At 44.4% G+C, this 20709-nt stretch overlaps 1 protein-coding gene across 1 annotated transcript; it reads right to left on the bottom strand.

The window, feature by feature from the left end:
* Window positions 1-1257: 1257 nt before the first annotated feature.
* Window positions 1258-16866, bottom strand: LOC130485878 (solute carrier family 2, facilitated glucose transporter member 11-like). The gene is made up of 12 exons (XM_056859025.1): window positions 16840-16866; window positions 15247-15345; window positions 13116-13276; window positions 12191-12315; window positions 9974-10103; window positions 9185-9333; window positions 6068-6255; window positions 5576-5686; window positions 4570-4671; window positions 3640-3715; window positions 2090-2217; window positions 1258-1467 (listed from the first exon to the last, which is right to left on the bottom strand). The coding sequence occupies exons 1-12, from the start codon at window positions 16864-16866 to the stop codon at window positions 1258-1260; spliced, it is 1506 nt and encodes a 501-aa protein (XP_056715003.1).
* Between the last annotated feature and the right edge of the window lie 3843 nt (window positions 16867-20709).

Genomic DNA, 20709 nt, shown 5'->3' with positions numbered 1-20709 from the left:
TGGGGGGGGAGCCTGGGAAGGTTTGGGGAGGGAGCTCAGTGGGGTATAAAGCCATAGACTTCACCCTCCAAAACAGCCATTTTTTCAAGGGGAACTGATCTCTGTCATCTGCAGGTCAGGTATGATTCTGGGAGATCTCTAGGCCCCAGTTGGAGGTTGGAGACCCTAAGGTATCACCTAGGGTTGCCAACTGCCAGGTAGTAGCAGGAGATCTCCTGCTAATTCGACTGATCTCCAGCCGATAGAGATCAGATCACCTGGAGAAAAACGGCTGCTTTGGCAATTGAACTCTATGGCATTGAAATCCCTCCCCAAACCCCGCCCTCCTCAGGCTCCACCCCAAAAATCTCCCGCCGGTGGTGAAGAGAGACCTGGCAACCCTAGTATTACATCCATGCTGTAATCCCCGCCACAAAATATGCCTTCCCCAAGCACCATCACCAAATTTCCAGGAGTTTACCTGGAAATTCTTGGCAATATTTCACGACAATTCTATTGGCCTTGGAAATACTTTAAAGAAGGCTGAGTAAGCATCTGGCAGATGGGGATTTAGAGGATGATCACTTTCCTTAGGGTTGCCAACAATCTGGAAAAAAATTTTCCTGCTCCTTTAACAGAGGCTTAATGTGATGTGATTGGACAGGTGATGTTATTTACCTCCCAGCCCTGAAAAGCTTCAACTGCCCATTTCCATACATTAAGCCTGTGTTAGAGGGCAAGACATTTCTTCTCCAGGCAATGAAAGCCATATCTGCATAGTGCTCTCCCCCTCATTGGACTGTAACAAATACACATGGTATTGCTTTCAGCACAGCATTCTGGATGCATGTTAATCTGCATCCCAAAGCAAATTTCTGATTCTGGTTTCAGAAGATGGAAGCATTGAGTCTCTTCCTATGCCCCCAAGGCAAAGTCTTCTTTGGGCGTCTCTCCATAGACCTTGGTTTCCTTAGCTATCCATGCTCCAAGAATTCAGTCTGTCTTTCTAGTCCATCATCGTGCTTTATTGCATTTATGGCAAACCACCCTGTCGAGCATCAGAAGCCCTGTTTCATGCAAACTGGTATCTCTTGCACTGCAAAAAAAATAATAAGATAACATTCATCTAAATGTATACAACTCACCTTGTGCACTTAGATGAAGTTGAATTGCAATAAATTAAAGTCCCTGGGTATGAAATGTGAGTAGTTTTTTCCAAGACAATGTTTCTTCAACAAGAGCCCATTTCATTCAGGTAGAGAACTAGTTTCTGACCAATCATAACTCGGTACAGAAACCAGGGTCTCTGGTGAGATTTATTCCTAAAGCAGTCAGTAGGAATTTCTTTCCAAACTGTATCCTGCCTAGTTCTTCTGTGATGTCTGCAATCGACCTGCCCTTTGTCTCAGGAAGGAAGATGTAGATGAAAATCACTATCCCAATGAGCACGGCCAAAAATATAAGGAAGCACAAAGGACCGAGGATCTCCTGGGGAGGGAAACATAGGAAAAAATGATATATTGTTCTAAACCTCTCACATTAATAGATACTGTGTAGACTATACTCTGTCCTGGAGAGATCATGACTTCTTAGGAACTTCGTAGGTCCAAAATGCATGATAATGTTTGTTCACTAGATGACTTAGGGTTTCCCAAACCCAACCTTTTCCCCCTGGTCCCACACACATCAGCTTCAGGAATGTCAGTTTAAATAGAGGAGTATTTTTCCAGCTTGAACTGCTGCCTTCCCTCATGCTTTTTTTTCCATATACTGAACCCCCCCCCCCCCCAGTAAATAACTCCTGGGGGGGTTCAGTGTCTGAAAACGGCCTGGGGGAGGCAGAAGTGCCCCCCCAAGCAGCTGTTCAAGCTGGGAAAACACTGGTAAAAACAAGAAAACCCAAACGAAAGCATGGTAATCTCAAAGCAATGGTCTCATTGAGTTTTTCTTTAATGGGCAGGTATCACAGCAGTGATTTCACCACAGCCTGGCTCTGATCACTGTTGGGTCACTGGCTTTCTGCCATGCATTGTGAATACAATAAAGATCACCGTGCAGAAACAGGAATTATGCATCCCCCTCCACTTGAGCGCCATGGAAGGTGACTTACCACAACAAAGGGAAAGCCCATCCCAACCACAATGAGGCACATCCAGCTGGTGGTGCCCACAATGACAAATGCTGATGCTCTTGCTGACTGGTTGAAAATCTCTACCATGACAGAGATGACAGCACCACCTGAAAAGGACATGGGGACAGAAAATAAGAGCCCTGGGAATGTTATCTCCAACTTCTTTTAAACAAACAAACAAAAAAAAGAAGAAAAAAATTAATTTCTCTCCTCCCATCAAAAGTGCTATTTCTGCAGTTCACAGTGGAGGCATGCTATCAGGCAGCCCAATCACAGCTCAGTGATGTATTCATCAGGACTGGTCAAAGAAAACAGCCGTCCAGGGTAACACTAAATGAGAGCTGAACCCATACATCATGTGCTATTCACAGGTAAAGAGAAGGTTTTGTTTCTTCTTGATAACACAAAATATTTCAGCAAAACTTTAACATCAATAGAAACATTGTGCTTGAGCCAGTAATAGTGCCATCCTGTGTTTGTGCACGCCATCAAGTCACAGCTGACTTATGGCAACCTCATAGGGTTCTCAAGGCAAGAGATGAGGTTTGCCATTGCCTGCCTCCGCATGGGCTGACACAGTTCTGAGAGAACTGTGACTGGCCCAAGGTCACCCACCAGGTTTCATGTGGAGGAGTGGGGAATCGAACCCAGTTCTCCAGATTAGAGTCCACAACTCTTAACACCCACACTACGCTGGTTCCCCTAACAGTGCCACTCTAAGCCCTTCAAAGTTTACTAAAGTCAATGGGAGTAGAAGGGTGTAGCTCTGCTTAGAGTAGTATTGGAGCGGTGGAGTCTGATCTGGAGAACCGGGTTTGATCCCCCACTCCTCCACATGAGTGGCGGAGGCTAATCTGGTGAACTGGATTTGTTTCCCCACTCCTACACAAGAAGCCAGCTGGGTGACCTTGAGCAAGTCACATTCTCTCAGCTGGGAAGGGAAGGCGACTGTAAGCCGGTTTGAGTCTCCCTTAAGTGGTAAAAAAAATCGGCATATAAAAACCAACTCTTCTTCTTTTTCTAGTATTGTAAGTCCCATTCATTTCAACGCATGAGATCACCAACTCTCCTGTGAAAATCAGTGAATCTAAATACTTTGACTGGATTGTGCCAGCTGTCCAAAACGGCGGATTTCTTTGAAGAAGAGCCATTTAGGTACAAAGCATATCAGGACTGATTTGTTCATTCCCCCAGAGAATTTTCAGTTCACTTTGGTGCCAAGCCGCTATGCCTCCTTAAATCTTTGTTAGTAGAAAAGAGCAAGAGTCCAGAAGCACCTTAAAAACTAACAAAATTTCTGGCAGGGTATGAGCTTTCGTGAGCCACAGCTCACTTCTTCAGAAAGCTCATATCCTGCCAGAAATTTTTTTAGTCTTTAAGGTGCTACTGAACTCTTGCTGTTTTCTACTGCTGTCAACAGAATAACACTATTGTGTTAAATCTTTGTTGTAGCCGACTCTAGAAAGCCACCAGCAGTTCCTGAAATAACCTTTTGTTTACTTCCCACTGCCCCATGCTGATTTACTCACATGGACCAAGTCCAAAAGAGATTACGAACAAGAAGATGAGGGCGATGCTACAGTAGGACATCCAAGGGAACTTATCCTGGAAGAAAATACACAGCAAAGGAGAAAATTATATATAAAATGATTGAGATTACATCCTTCTCAATTACATTCAGATAGCAATATTTTTCTCACTGAGCTGTGATTTGAGTGGAGAGATTCAACTGAGCTAGATAGTAGAGTAGCCAACCTCCAGGTTGTGGCTGGAGATCTGCTACTAGAACTGATCTCCAGGCAGCAGAGATCAGTTCCCCTGGACAATATGGCAGCTTTGGCAATTGCACTCTATGGCATTGAAGTCCCTCCCCTCTCCAAACCCTGCCCTCCTTAGGCTCCACAACAAAATCTCCAGGTATTTCCCAAACCGGAAATACCTTGCAACCCTACTAGATGGTCAGAAGTAGTCTGGGGTCTGCTGTGAATTGGATTCTGCTGTCATCATTATATAGTTTCAGCTTATCCGAGGCATGATTAGCCACATAACTTTTCAGAAAATCTACTTTCATTAGCTTTCATCTGTCAGAGGAAGAGCATCAGTAATATAGGCTAGGGGGTGGAGAGGCAGGAAGCAATTTGAGGCCTGCCTGTTGACTATGAAATTCAGCACAGTCCAATGACTGAAGCCTATTGAAAAGAATGAAAGGGGCTAGGGCTGTCCACAGAGGTTCTGCAGCTGCCTTGGTTTCAGCAAAGTCCAGTTACCACTGCATCTGCTCTGTGTGGCTGTTGGCAGTCTCAGACACAGGCAGAAAAGGGACCTGTCAGCTGTGGACACATCAGAGAGCTGTGAATCAAAAAGAAACTTCCTATACTGGGTGGTGGGGGTTCACAGCAGATTATAAATCAAACTGGGAACTGTAACTGTTTAGGAGAGTAGCACAGGTAGGTACTTACCTGAAGAGAGAGGGTCATTATGAGAAAGGCCAAAACCAAAGCCATCATTGCACAGCCTCCCCACAGCAGAATCCTTCGGCCAATGTGGTCAATTATGGAGCACTGTTTGGTCCAAAAAGTATCATCATTAGGCACAAAAAGGGGAAAATCTCAACTGCAAACCTAAAAGGACACTAGACTGATCCCATTGAGCACGTGGTGAGTTTACCACCGAGTGCCTTGGGAGGAATTTGAAGTAGTGACTCCAAACTGAGGTTGACGTTCACCATCACTTGTTTTTGGTTCCTTTTCAAAAAGGTTTCTCGCCACCTATGACAAGACAGAATTCCTCTGTCACACTGCCCTCTCAAGTCAACACAAGGTCACTTTGCTGGCCATTGCGAAGTGAAATGTCTACATTAGTATGTCGGTTCTGTCTTGATCTGTTCCTTTCCATCTGGAACGGATCCCATTTTTCATAAGGAAGAAATAAAGGGCCTACAAAGAAAGGCACTAGGCTGCCCCTGCACCAGCTTAATTAATAGTTCTGTTTGAAGCTGGCCAGATGCTGTCCTCACTCAGAAGCCAGAGCAGCAATTCTTCTGGCCTTCTCACTCTTTCAAACATCTTTAAAAATTGGTATGGCGACCTCCGCATGCTCTACGTGGCTTTCCAAACTTCCACAAGATTCCTGTTTCTCCAAAAAGTTTACTGTTCTTTTGTTTGCCTGTTGCCAAGGAAGGTGGCTGACCTCTTTAAGAGAGGAATGCATCTCACAAGAGTTCAGAAAGTTCTACTGGGTACACAGAGCATGCACAACTTGTTGCACTGTTTTTCAAGAGGCCTGTGAAGGCAAGGAAATTAGATGCTCTGGCCCCCAGGTGGGGAGGCATGGTGGCAGAGGTGAAGCGGGTGGGATGAGAGACTGGCAGCAGGTAGGGAAGACGTTGCCACCTTCATCCTCAAAAAGCACCATGTTAGGCAATCACCACATTTGCTCCAACAAGTTTGGGCAAGTTTGACTTACACACAGGATCACAGAGATGAATTCACAGGTGCCAACTCCTAGTGCTACATAGGGTATAAGAACGTCCTCCACCTTGGCTGTGCGGAAAACTTCAAAGGCATAGAAGTAGATCTGGAAAGGAAAAAGTAACACATATTAGAAGCTCTGACTATGAACTTCTGCTAGTACAATATCATATGATGTGTTTTAATAATGGAGAGTTAGAATTCTGGTACTTTTGGGCAAAAAGAGCCAAGCCAATTGACTGTGTTAATGGCCACAGATACATTCATATTCATTGATGGGATGGTTCAACCAAACTTCTGAGAACTAACATTCACTGTGGGAAAAGCAACTTGCATGGCAAAACTTGCTCCTGTGTTATAATTTTTTGTATAAACTGTGTTGTACATTACAAGATTCATGACTATTATATGGTGAGTCCCACACCAGTGATGAGAACATGGGGCTATAAGGAACAGGCTGTACTTTCTTGAAGTGACTGTACTCAACTGCACTCAAGCCGGACCATTGCATACTCATTGTCAGCAGAAAGACAATGCATAAAGACGGCCGTAGGGATTTATCTTTCATCACTTCTGGAATGCTTAAGCTTTTGGAATTCCTCATGGAGGCCTTCTGCTTCATCAGGTCATCCACCTCAGCTTGGTGATGTCCTTCACCCCAGAGGTCTTTCATGGCTTTGCGGAAGAACAAAGAAAGGACTGTTATTCAAATACCAATTCACTCTGTTGTTCATAATGTCAGCTGAACTCAAAAATCAACTTAGCAGACAGCATTAAGGTGCTCCAAAGCCTTCCCCAAAAGAAAAAAAAAATAGAGACAGAACAGGACCTAACTGAAGAATACATTTTTTGAACAGAGGCTGACTAATATCAGATTTAAGGCCCTCCCAATTAATAATTCCATCTGACTGGAAATAGGCACAACAGATTTTAGATTTCACCCAAACCTCCTGATTTGATCTGGAATCTGAAAGCTTTTAAATGGTCTCCAAAAATGGATGGGAATTAAGCCTTATTATGCAAACACAGAAACCACTGGTGTGAACATTTTGAGGTCTAAGATTAGTTACACTTTCTAAGAAAAAGGCCAGGTGTGTCAGGTAGTTGTCTGAGGAATGAACTTTGGTTCATTTCTAGAAGGCAAACAGTAGTCATCCCCCCATAAGAAGAGATCACTTCAGATACTATAGGCACATAACACTTCACAAATCTTTTACCTACTGATAGGGGAACCTGATAGGGGAGGGACTTCAGTGCCATGGAGTCCAATTGCCAAAGCGGCTATTTTCTCCAGGTGAACTGATCTCTATCAGCTGGAGATCAGTTGTAATAGCAGGAGATCTCCAGCTAGTACATACCTGGAGGTTGGCAACTCTAGCTCTGAAGGGTGGACACTATGGCATTATACCCTGCTGAGTTTCCTCCCCCCCAAACCCCACTCTCCCCAGGCTTCACCGCCAAAATCTCCAGGTATTTCTTAATCCAGAGCTGGCAACCCTAACCTGATTTCCTGTGGGAAAAGCACTTCACTGTAAGTCCAACATTATTTTCTCATTGAGAAGGGAATACTATAGCTGCTGATGTGGATACTGAGTGGACAGGCTCTCAAAATGGGATATCTCAATACATGCTGCAGGACTCACGTACTGAAGGTGGTCCTTTCTTTCTTTCTTTCTTTCTTTCTTTCCTTCTTTCTTTCTTTCTTTCTTTCCTTCTTTCTTTCTTTCCTTCTTTCCTTCTTTCTTTCTTTCCTTCTTTCTTTCTTTCTTTCTTTCTTTCTTTCTTTCTTTCTTTCTTTCCTTCTTTCCTTCTTTCTTTCCTTCTTTCTTTCCTTCTTTCTTTCTTTCTTTCTTTCTTTCTTTCTTTCTTTCTTTCTTTCTTTCTTTCTTTCTTTCTTTCTTTCTTTCTTTCTTTCTTTCTTTCGCCATCAAGTCACAGCTGACTTATGGTGACCCCATAGGATTTTCACGGCAAGAGAAGTTCAGAGGTGGTTTGCCATTTTCTGCCTTTGCGTCATGACTTTGGTATTTTTTTGAGGTCTCCTATCTAAATACTAGCCAGGGCCAACCCTGCTTAGCTTCTGAGATCTGATGAGATCAGGCTAGCCTGGGCCTATCCAAGTCAGGGCAAAGGTGGTCCTTACAGAGGCAAAAATAACCTTGCAATGCTTATCTGAATATAGATGGTGAGGTCTACTGTATGTACTCCATCTTGAGTTCCATGATGGAAGAAAGGTATAACAAATAAATAATGGAACTGCAGGTATAAGACTGGAACTGAAGAAATAGACTCATCCTTAATTCTGTTATCTCAAGGGATACTGTCAATACTTTGTATACATAAGGTTTATGCTATTTCTGTTTCTTAGGGTGAAAAGGCTTCAGGCAGATGTTGGCAAGAACTAATGCCCGTGATATATGAAAGAAAATTGTGACTTTAAGAATAAATTAATGAAGAATAAATTTGAAGGATAACCGTGTCTTGATGAAATTTGCAAAATTCTTTCCTAAAATAAGACATTTTCACATGCTCAGTGTTGACTGTGTTCTTACTAAGTTGCTTAATTCTGCATTTTAATGGTAATTTTTTCTTGTTTTTATTTACATTCTTATAGATCCACTTAAAGAGGCATATGCAAAGCATGTTGGGCCAGTATAACTTAATAAAATAATTTTTCGTCCCACTATGCCATTGCTCTTTATGTCCTCTGAATTCCCAGCTTTCATTTTTTCTTTTTTTTCCAGTACTAAGTCTCTATCCTCTTTCATTGTAGAGATATGCCTTTCCCGTTCTATCTCAAGGTTCAACCTTGTTCACAGAATAAGGGCCGATCTAGACCTGGCAGCGTTCTCATGAAAGCCACGAGGATGCCACTGCCATTTTTAAGCCATTTAAAAATGCTGGTAGGGCCTGATCGGACCTGCAGTGTGGCATTCATGCCCGCCCAGCATAGGGTTGCCAGCTCCGGGTTAGGAAATACCTGGAGATTTTGGGGGAGGAGCCTGAGGAGGGTGGGGTTTGTAATAGCAAGAGATCTCCAGCCACCACCTGAAGGTTAGCAAGAAGAAGAAGAAGACTGCACTCCTGTGGAAGGGCAGCCTGGGAAACGGGAGCCGTGATGGAGAGTATTCCGTCTGGAGACAGTGCCGAGGCAACCGAAGTGGGGTCAACCCCCTTGGGGATCATGTAGCAGCGGTGAAACTCCCAAGAGATGTAACCATGCTTGTTCGGGCACTCCTCATGTTTGGTGTGCACTTCGATGTGGTCCCCCACAACTTTCACACTCAACTCTTATGGTGAAAGCAACCCTACCCCACACTCAACTCTTATGGTGAAAGCAACCCTACTACTTTTCAAGTGCTCAAAACAGCAGCGTGTGTGCCTGGGGTGGGGGGGAGGTTCAGCATGTGATAAGGTATGGGGAGACAAGAGTGCCTCAGCCTGCCATGTTGAGGTCCAATCCTGATTAAGGTGTTTTTAAATGGCTTTAAAATGGCAGCCACAAGGATGCTGTCACATCTAGTTTGGCCCTCATTGCCTTCCCTTTATAGCAGATGCCAACAAAGAAAACAATAAAAGCAGGGAACAGAGCAGCCAACATTACCTTGTAAGCAACCTTCTTTGTCATCCTTTTCAAGCAACAGGTATGGGGGGGATTCTGGGAAGAATGGCAAGAGCAGCAGTTGCACCAGGGCTGCGAATCCACACAAAGCCAACAGCAAAGGCCAGAAAGTTTGAGTGCCTAAGAGTTCTCTGGTGAGAACATGCACAAATATGTTATTTATGCTCACAGACAATTATCTGATGAGGGAGGGGAGAAAAACTACGAGACGTCCTTTTCTAAAAAATCCCAGTGATATGTTTACATCTCACGGTTTTAGGACAAGATAAAAAACAACAACCCACCCAGTCCTGCAACATCAGCTTACCCTTTGATGGGCTCTGAGTTCCCTCAGGTCAATACCCATTGCCCAAATAATAACTTAACCACAGAAAGTGACAAAATTACTTTTGGAAAATGGACAAAAGGAAGAAAAGTAAACATTAGATACAATCATCTAACCATGCCATGGATTTATCTATTATGATTATCTGTCCCCAGTGTGACGTAGTCCTTAGTGTCGGGCCAGAATCTGAGAGACAGTGCTTTGATTCCCCTAATCAGCCATGGAAGCTTACTGGGTGACCTTGGGCCAGTCCAGACTCTCAGCCTTATCTACCTCACTGGGATATTTTGAGGATAAAGAGGAGAACGATGTAAGCTGCTTTGGGGTCTTCATTGGGCAGAAAGGTGAGGGTATAAATAAATAAATAAATGTGGGGGGAAAAGAGCAAAGTCATGGGTGGGAATAATGAAGATTGTTTAGTAGGTCAGTGGTCAGGGTGATTTTACCTTAAGCCCATCAATTGCCCCAAGGCTTTTCCTAGTGCAAAAAAAACAGATGATGTGGTGTTTGCAAAGCCTCTCAGCTTCTTGGGTGAAACTTCTCCAACGTACTGTCCATGGATGTTCAGGCAGATACCTTCAATAGAAAGGAGGACAGTTATATTTCTATAAATATTTTTAAGAAGTTAACAGACACACAATCCTTATGTGCCATCAGCTATATATACACTATGTTCTATAGTGTAGTGGTTAAGAGCAGTGGTTTGGAGCAGTGGACTTTAATCTGGAGAACCAGGTTTGATTCCCCACTCCTCCACATTAGTGGCAGAGGCTAATCTGATGAACTGGATTTGTTTCCCCACTCCCCCACACGAAGCCAACTGGGTGCCCTTAAGCAAGTTACAGCTCTGTTAGAGCTCTCTCAGCCCGACCTACCTCACAGGGTGTCTGTTGTGGGGAGGGGAAGGGAAGGTGACTGTAAGCCGGTTTGAGTCTCCCTTAAGTGGTAGAGAAAGTCGGCATATAAAAACCAACTCTTCTTCTTTTCTTCTATTCAATATGCTACCTATCCATGTTCTCCTGCTGCTTTAGTATTTAAATTACTGGGGTAAGTTGGAAGGAACACCTGAAGGATGGCAAACCTATCCCTGCAACCAGCTCCAGTCAACATTCTGGCTGCAGTGTTCTGTACCAGCTGTAGTTGCAGACAGTCTTCAAGGTCAGCCGCATATAGAGCACACTGCAGTGATCTAACATAGATGTTACCAGGGCATACATCACAGTGGCAAGATCTTTCCTGCCTAGGAATGGCCACAGCTGCTGAGGGTGGTAAAAGGCACCCCAGGCCACCACTTCCATCTGTTTATCCAACAGGACCCCCAGGTCCAACAGCTTCCTCAAGCTACAAACCTGCTCCTTTAGGGAGAGTACAACCCCACCCAGAACAGGGGATAACCCATTTCTTGGGTCAGACCTCCTCCCCCACAAAAATAACAGTGCCTCTATTATGTCTGGATTAAGTTTTAGCATGTTGGCCCTCATCTGTCCCAAAACTGCTTCCCAGTATCTGTGCACAGTTTCCACAGCCTCCCTGGCATCTACTGGAAGTGCAATATAGAATCATAGAGTTGGAAGGGACCACCAGGGTCATCTAGTCCAACCCCCTGCACAATGCAGGAAATTCACAACTACCTCCCCCCCACTCCCCCAGTGACACATACTCCATGCCCAGGAGATGGCCAAGATGCCCTCCCTCTCATGATCTGCCTAAGGTCATAGAATCAGTTTTGCTGACAGATGGCCATCTAGCCTCTGCCTAAAAACTTCCAGGAAAGGAGCGCTTACCACCTCCTGAGGAAGCCTGTTCCACTGAAGAACCGCTCTGTTAGAAAATTCATCCTAATGTCTAGACAGAAACTCTTTTGATTTAATTTCAACCCGTTGGTTCTGGTCCGAACTTCTGGGGCAACAGAAAACAACTCGGCACCCTTCTCTATATGACCGCCCTTCAAGTACGTGAAGATGGTTATCATATCACCTTTCAGTCTTCTCCTCTCCAGGCTAAACATACCCAGCTCCTTCAACCTTTCCTCATAGGACTTGGTCTCCAGACCCCTCACCATCTTTGTTGCCCTCCTCTGGACACGTTCCTGCTTGTCTATATCCTTCTTAAATTGCGGTGCCCAAAACTGAACACAATACTCTAGGTGAGGTCTAACCAGAGCAGAGTAAAGCGATACCATCACGTAGTGTGATTTGGACACTATGCTTCTTTTGATACAGCCCAAGATCGCATTTGCCTTTTTAATTACCGCATCACACTACTGACTCCTGTTCAGTGTTTGGTCTGCTAAGACACCAAGATCCTTTTCACACACACTACTGCTAAGACAAGTCTCTCCCATCCTATAATTATGCATTTGATTTTTCCTACCTAAATGCAGAATTTTATATTTATCTTTGTTGAAGTGCATTTTATTAGTTTTAGCCCAATTCTCCAGCCGGTCAAGATCATCCTGTATCCTGGCTCTGTCTTCTGTTTGCTCCCAATTTAGTATCATGTGAACTTAGCTTTCGCACCTGTATTAAAGGGGTCCCCTTTTCAGATACAAGTAATAATGTCCTTTTCTTGGTAGGGTAAGAATTCCAAATTGTTCCCCCTCATGGCTTCCCAACCTTGATTCTGGGTGGAATTTGGTTTTAGCCAGGGTTGATAGGTCCTACCTGCAGTGATGCCATAGAGGAAGCGTCCAATCAGAATCATTTCATAAGATCTAGCAGTCCTACTGCAGCCTATGAGAAGGGCAGCTGAAATTATGATCAGATCATTGATCATGAAGGTTGTCTTTCTATAAGAAACAAAACAGTGGTATAAATAAAAGGTTCCCAGCAGCATCTTTGTGTTCACTGTTAACATTCTCCAGATACAACACGCTGCTGGCTGATTTCAATTAATTCCATTGTCACAATTTTAATTCTGTTGCAAGAGACTTTGAATTACTGCAGAGGTCAGACCAAGTGTTGTACATCAGGGGTCTTCAAAAGGTAGCTGGTGAACTACCCAGTACTTTGTTGGCTGCTGCAGAGTAGCTCGTGCACCCCCTAGATAGGAGACCCAGGAAAATATTTTGAGAAGATCTGTTCTAGCCTTTTTTTAAAAGATTTCATTTTATAGGATTTCTCTGTGTACTGCTTAGTTGATAATGACATTTCTGGTAATTTTATTAGTTGTTGTTCTGTTTCCAGACCACAACAAAACTTGGTAACATGCCCGGGCTAGGGGAAGTAGCTTGGGATATTTGTCATTACTCAAACATAGAGCTCATTAAAGAAAATGTTGATGGCCCCGTTAAGCATAAAAATAATGTAAAGGTTGCCTTCTTTCGTGATCATAATGGTGTGTTGGATCAATGTATAGGGTTGCCAACCTCCAGGTACTAGCTGAAGCTCCCCTGGGATTACAACTGATCCCCAGCCAATAGAGATCAGTTCACCTGGAGAAAATGGCTGCTTTGGCAATTGGACTCTCTGGCATTGAAGTCCCTCCCCTCCTCAAACCCCGCTCTCCGCTCCAAAAACCTCCCACTGGTGGTGAAGAGGGACCTGGCAACCCTATCAATGTATCCTGACAGGTTAGAAAGATACCTACTTTCCATATCTCTTTGCCAGAGGTCCACTCCACAGACAGCCCAACAAACCTCCCACGCAGTAGAGAGACACAACCAAGGACCAGAGCAGGGAGATGGTTTTTTGATGAAGGGGAGAGCCATACCGTTCTACCCAGGTTGCATTGATAAATCTCTTTATATCCTGGGAACCAAAAAAAAGCAAGACTTTTAAAATTAGTATACAACTTCAGTTCTGACTCATTTCTTTTTTTAAATACTGAATGCTCATTTTTCATTTAAAAATCATTATTATCTGAAAAGCAGGATTAAAGGAAAAACCCTCCCTCTCTGCGTTTACAAAACCATCATTTATTCTAGTAGACAGAGGAACATAAAGTAATCAGATAAATAGAAATGCAGCCAAATAGGATTGCTGCTTTCATAAGAGCTATATTAATCCACAGCTTCAAGCAGGAATCTTAATTTCATTAACCATCCCTAATACTCGCATTTCTTGCTGATATCAAAGGCATATTTACAGAATCCGTTGTTGGGAAGAAACACTTTCCAGGAAGCTTGAGACTGAAACAGCTCTTACTGGAAGCTGAAGGAGAAATAGGGTTGATCCTTTTGTCCGAGTTTTCAGAGGAGAGGTATTAATTCCTCTGGGGACCCCAAGGAGAGTTGCCAAGCTTTGCTTAATGGCTCAGGTTGCAGTTATGAACAAAAAGGGGGTTATATAAATATCACTACATGGAGTAATAAAATGGCTGGCCCCATGTCAAACAAATGCCAGCAAAACTGGGTCGTCCACAAGGAAGTAAGGAAGGCATCTCTATGTCCTTGAGGGACTCCCCTTGTGTAATGAGTAATAATACTTTGTAAATTAACCAAGGCCCCCCTCCCCAAAAAAGCTCTGCCAAGGACTGAGCATGCTTCAGAAGGAACATAATGTTGAGAATCAATGAAAAGAAAAAATGGGAGAGGAGAAATCAGTCTGCCTCAGGTCCTGAGGACTTAGAGAATCCTGGAGGGTAATATTTAGGGGGTGGGAATTCCAAATTTTTTCCTCTCCTGTGATGACTTGTGGACCCCCTATATGTACACACATACATTTCTTCTTGTGTGCTGTAGCAGTGGATGGAAATCCAAAGAACACCGAATATGATAGGTGTGTAATATCTGGGTCCCAGTCACCTGAGGACACTACTCTCCATACACACCTGAGGACGCTAATCTCCACATGCACACCGACCAAAACAGGTGATTGTTGTGGTGAACTCTGGCAATGTAATCACCTGTTGTAGGCAAGAATGGGGAGAAAGGCCTTGGATTTAGCTACTTCCCAATTCCTGAAAAAGGTTTTCAGAGGGGACCATATCAACCATTGGTTAGGAGTATCACTGTACAAACAACTCCTAATGCTGGCTGCAGATTTTTCCCAAACAGACACTTTTGACACACATTGTGCAAGCCTATGTAATGATTGAGATTCTTGATTAATTATAAAACAGGAGAGGTAGACTGTCAACCAGTTTTAACTGAAGACTGCATTACTTCTTAATATTAAATTTAATCAGAAACACAAAGCTAAATAATGCACAATTATAACAAACCCAAATCCAAAATCATTCCTATTCCCCATGCTTGCTGTTTGTCCTCATGTATTCAGATGTTTCCTCCAGTTACACTTTCCATTTTCTACTGGTTTTTCCAGCCTATGGTGAATGTTGATGTTTTATTCGCTCCCTTCTCCTCTCTCAAATCCTTCTTCAGTTCGCTCCACTCTTTCGCCAATCAGCTTCTGCTGCATTGCCCTCTCTTCCCCACATTATATGCCCCATTCTATTCACTTGCTCTGCATTCAATAAGGGCCAAACTACACATTTGGGTTTTTAATGAGGTGGGTCTGGGTTCCACTTTGCGGGGGTGGGTGGGGAGGAAGGGCTCCTACCTTCTCCCCAAAGGGGTTTTCATGCATGGAAACAGGACTGGGGGATGAGTTATTTCTCCATTTTTGCTGCTCCACACGTATCCAGACAAGTGATCCACCCATAGAAGTTGTCTTCCTCCACTCATAAAGCACACTGTCTGATAAGCGTCCATAAAACAGTTGCCAGCCAGTGCCTGGAAGGTCGACTGCACCGCTACAAATAAGAAGCCATCACTTACCTCAGAAGGATAGGTGATCACAGAAACCTGGAAGCCAATAAGGAGGTTTCCACCCACTCCTAACACAATCATCATTAGAAACAGTCGCTGGTACTGTACCTGCAAACAAAAGACATTTCCCCCTCAATGTGGCTGTTAATTCTTGTGACAGAAAAGTACATCACATACCATGCTTCCAGTTGACAGAAGAGATATTGGGCCTTTGGATGGAGTAGAGGCTGAGAGCAAGAGGGCTGGCTGGCAGTGCTGTGTATAAACTTTATCTGGTGCTATGGAAATCTTGCTCCCCTTAAAGCCCCTTCCAAGCCCTACTGGAAGAAGGGAAGCCTGGGTGTGCCTTCCAGCCTTCCTGAGGTAGCTGTCCAACAATTAAATAAGAAATGCAGTACGAGCACTTTGAGCATTGCCTTTCACGTGTGTTCATCAGGGATGTGAGAGGAGTTGAAAGCACTTTAAACGGTATAGGGAAACTCAGGAAATGAATGGTGCAAAGGGAAAAGATTTTTTAATAAGTTTTACAACCCCAACACACATCATTGCACGCATGGGGACATTGTTCAGCAGAATCTGAGATTCCCCCTGACGAAGCTGTACGTGAAACTTGTTGGGGTTATAAAACTTATTAAAGAATCACTTCCCTTTGCACCATTTGTTTCCTCGCCTTTGTTTTGCCTTGGTGCTGCCCCTTTTTTTCTTCAAATGGGAACTCAGGCAAAATCTGTGGTCCCCAACATGGTTCCTTGGCACATCATGGTACCCACTGATGTGTTTCCTGGTGTTCTCTTGCTTTAGTGAGCCTTGAGGACGAAACTCAGAAAATGGAGAGGGTCAGGTCACTCCCCTGGGAGCTGCCTGACCATCAAAGGCACACAGCTTATTTTGGGCAGTTGTGCCACAGCCATGTGCCCTGAGCTTGGACACAGACATTCTTATATCCTGAGCTTGGAAACCTTTCCTGGTGGCCATGCAGGAAGCAAACCCTCCCTTCTCTTTGCAAACTGAAACCAAATAGAATATCTTATCCAAAGCACCTGACCTGGATGGCCCAGGCTAGCCTGATCTTGTCAGACCTCAGCTGCTAAGCAGGGTCAGCCCTGGTTAGTATTTGGATGGGAGACCACCAAGGAATACCAGGGTTGCTGTGCAGAGGAAGGCACTGGCAAACCACCTCTGTTAGTCTCTTGCCATGAAAACCCCAAAAGGGGTCACCATAAGTCACCTGTGACTTGACTGCACTTTACACACACACATCCAAAGCAAAGGAATAATCCCAGTTATCCTCTGCCTCCTTACTGCAGAAAGTGCTTAAGAAGAGCCCAGGAGGAATCACCTTTGCATTCAAAAACTACCCATTTAGAAACAGCGGCCTCCATAATAGGTTTGGTTAGGAGCCTCCAAATATTTTTGGATCCTTTCAAATATTTGTGACTGACCCCTTCCCTCAGCAGCCATTTTTGTGTGTGTGGTGCCCACTATCCTCCCTCAAAATTCCAGAAGTGCCCACAGGCTCAACACAGTTGGGGACCCCCCTGATCTATCCTGATTGCCAGCCTGATTTTGAAGCAGCATCAGGATGAACGTGCAGATACTCACCAGATCTGAGAGAAAGCTGGATGTCATTGTCTTAGAAAAATCCTGCCCGAGCTCCAGCTGGTGAAAGACAGTTGTCTGACGGAAGCTCTTTGGTCCTTTCTAGTTCAAAAGCAGGAACTGAAGTTGAAATTTGACTTCTAGGATTTAATTGCATTACAACCTCATTGGGAAATGGCTGAAGGTGAATTCTCTTGGGTTAACCATTTCAAGAAGCAGAGGAGCCAGCCCTGAGTCATCACGAGGACAGATCTTGATATAGGGCATCGTATTAATACCTGACTTGGTGTGGAAAGCTGAGTAATGCTTCCTCAGGTTTCTTCTGCCAGACTGATCAGGGTCTTTTATGCATGGGCACTTTGACTTACTTTCTCTGCCGGTCCGACTTGGTTTTTCGGTGGGGTTATGCACGAGTTTCCGGTCTCTTAGAGATGACCTTGTGCCTAGCCCACGCAATGTCCAGTTCCTCTCAATCCTGTTGTAATGTGATTTTTCAATCTCCCCTGAGATCAGCCTGGGTCACATCGTCCCCATTTCCATGCATAAGCCAAAGGACAGGAGAGGGGAGCTGGGGTGGTGGTGATCTTTCTCATAGCCAATTTCTTACAGCCAATTACAAAGCAGCGTTTTCAAGGGGTGGGGACTCAGAAGCTTGCGGATTGTTGCTGGAGATTCTGTGGTACTCTGGGAACCCCAGGACTTTATCCAGGGCAAACAATGACATGCATAGCATTTTTAGGATTCAGAACAGAAAAGTGTGGGTCAAGAGAGCCTTGAACCCCAGGTAAAACTCTCATGCATAAAAAACCCAGGTCTCTGAGCCCTGACTTTTGCCTCACGAGTAGGCCTCTTCAATCCTCAAGTGAAAAAGAACATGTTGCCTGCCGGTGCTTGGAACAGCAAAATTTAGGAAAAGTTCTCTGTGTTGTTGGTCATGGAAGGGAAGTGGTGGAACTCAGCATCAAGGGGTAGATAGGCAGAATCTATCATAGACTTGTGTTGAACACTCAGTAAAAGACATTGGGCCTTTTTTCACAGAGGTTTGGCACAGTTTCGCCTTTGTTTTGCCCCGCGGCAAATTTTTGATTTTTCATGAACGTTTCGAGTTTTAGCAGAAAAACCGCGTCAACTTCGTGTCTTCTCAAACCTGTGTTGGTCCGTTCTTTGTGGTTGCTACGCATTTTTTTTTCCGCTCCATGAAAAACGTTCCTGGGTTCGGACCAATTGTCCCCGCCCATGCCGGCTAATTTATCCTCCCCTGTGAATGGCAATTGGCTGGGAGAGTTTCAAGCCCGGGGGACAGCCTCCCTCCAATGCAGGACAGATCTCCCTCCTGCCAGTGCGATCCTGTGTATGTGTGTTGGCTGGGGGCATCCTGTCAGCAGCAAATCAAAGCCAAAACTCCCGTCACCCTTCTGAAGAGGGGCAGCCAGTCTGCTCTGGGTCTCCCTTCTCTATCTGGATGGAAGTTCCTGGCAATGAATGGCTGGAGCTCTACGGGGGGGGGGGGCAATGATGACCGTCTGTCGAAGTCTGGGAAAGGGGGGGCGTGGCCAAGTACGGGGGGGGGAGAATGGTAAATAGAAAAGTTATATAAGGAAACTGGAGGGACTGGTGCTTTTTTTGGCTGGGGCTGTGTCCAGAGGTGAACTGCACTGGGTAATCCGCTGGGCAGAGTTGGGGCGGAGTTGGGGCGGGCATAAACCATAAGCTTTTCAGAAGGGGACAGACCAAACCGTTGTAGAATACTGCTTGCTTTGTTCCCATGAAAAACCACAACTACGTCTGGATTGACGGGGATATGAAAACATGAATTTAAATCGCGCCCATGAAAAATAAATTTAAATCGCTTTTTTTTTTGCTCCGCAGCAAGAGAGCATCAAAATCTTCCGTGAAAAGTGGGCCATTCATTTGACAGACATCATACCCTTCCTGATCATGGCTGAACCCATGGCACATTGAGATGCTCAGGAAAAAGGCAGGTGTATACTCTGGTCTCCCAGCTCCTAGACCAACAACCTAACCACTGCACCATGTTGTTGGGGAGTTAATTCTCCTAACCTTCTTATTTGATTCTGTGCCTCTTTGATATAAAATGCAACACGTCCACCAACACATCCATTCCTGTTGTGCTGTAGAGCTTATACCCAGGGATGACTGTATCCCATTGATTTCCTCATTCTACCATGCTTCTGAGACACTCTCTACATCTAACTTGTCATTGAGCACCAAGCACCCTGCTTCTCCATCTTGGCTTGGAGGCTGCTAGCATTGGCCTAGACACATTTCCTTCTCCAACAACCCTGTCCGCCTTCTGCAGATGACCCTCTTTTGCCATCCTACCCTCACTCCCAAGTTCTATTGTTCTCCTATCAATATTATCTTGAGTGTTTACTGACTTGGACTGACTAGTCCTAAACCAAAGGTTCTCCAGTTTCTGTTGGCTTCCCCCCAGGATTAGTTTAAAAGCTGCACTGCCACTTTTGATTTCTAGCATTGTGGTTCCCTTTTTGGTTCAAGTGAGGCCCATCTCTTTTGTATAGCTCATCCTAACAACTGAGGGTTATCCTCAGTACAAGAGGATATTGGTCCGTCATCCAAGGAAGGTCCCATCAAGGAAGAGATCTATGGGATCATGCCCCTTCTCCTCAGTCTGATGCCCTCCAACCTCAAGACTCTCAATTTCCATGACAGTAAAAGAGCTGACAATACAAGTGGGGAACTGTTTTAGCAGGTCCTTGAAAGTCTTGTCCACAAACCTTTTTGTCTCCCCCACACCTTCTCCTGGTCAGCAACCCTAGCCTCAGGGAAACAAGCCTGCTTCCTGAGAGCTCAAAGCTCCATGCATCAGTCACATACCCACAGATAATTATACATGTAGCACTCCCTGCAAAACACTGGCTAGCACCCATTCCCTGCTGACTTTCTACCTTCATAACTGGGTTGGTTGCTTAAAGATATTTTAGGGTTGAAGTAGGGTGCTTACCTCAATCTGTGACAATTTCTGTAGCAGGAAGGACACTATGGTACACAGCCCTCCTTGCTGATTTTTGTATATCCTTTTTCAGGAAACCCAGACTCCAGCGGTTCTCTCCTGCTCCTCCTTGAGCTCCCTTGCTGAACTCCAGGTTCAACTCCCGTTAGAAGCCTTGTTTGAAGCACTGGGCACAAGCCTTGCCTACACATAACCCCCCCTCCATTATTTGCCCATTTGCATGTGGGAAGCCAAATCGTATGCATGTGTTCATTACTTGTTTTTTTACCCAACCAGGACTGACTGGTTTTCTAAACTATTGAGTGGGTTGGGAGAAAAGTCAGTTATCACTGTTCATTCCAAGGAAAGGACGGGTTGTTCGGTATCAGATAATACAATATCAAAGCATTTTTATACAATTGTCTTTCCAGCATACCATTATTTCATTCTCACCAAGAACAGCACTAATGTTTCAAAAAGTGGTTAAACACCCAAAGGATTTATTAAATGATGAACATCAACAATGACTTCTTCTGTCCCGAGTTTTTCTTGCTACTGCTGCATCCTTAATACAAGAGGCCAACAAGTTCCCAGGGAAGGCTGCATGACAGTAACAAATATGCAGCGGATGCCCTTCAGAGAGAAAAAGGTCACCATGCTGAGGTCTCCTCCTAGCATCCCCCCATCAGGGATCAAAAGGCATCAACAAAAGGGTTACAATGAATGCTCAATTCTACAAATTTTATTTTGGGTAAGCTTATCTAATCCTTGCCTCTCCTTTATTTTTGCTGATTAAATGATACCATCTCCTAAAGTTATAATTAGCTTTGTGTGTGAGTGGGGTGGGATGGGATGGTATAGACAGTCCCCTGCCTTTTCCCCCTCTTAGAGGGGAGCAA

The sequence above is a fragment of the Euleptes europaea genome, chromosome 13, assembly GCF_029931775.1.
Source record: "Euleptes europaea isolate rEulEur1 chromosome 13, rEulEur1.hap1, whole genome shotgun sequence".
In the NCBI taxonomy this organism is placed as follows: Eukaryota; Metazoa; Chordata; class Lepidosauria; order Squamata; family Sphaerodactylidae; genus Euleptes; species Euleptes europaea.
This window is presented reverse-complemented; position numbering and strand designations above follow the sequence as displayed.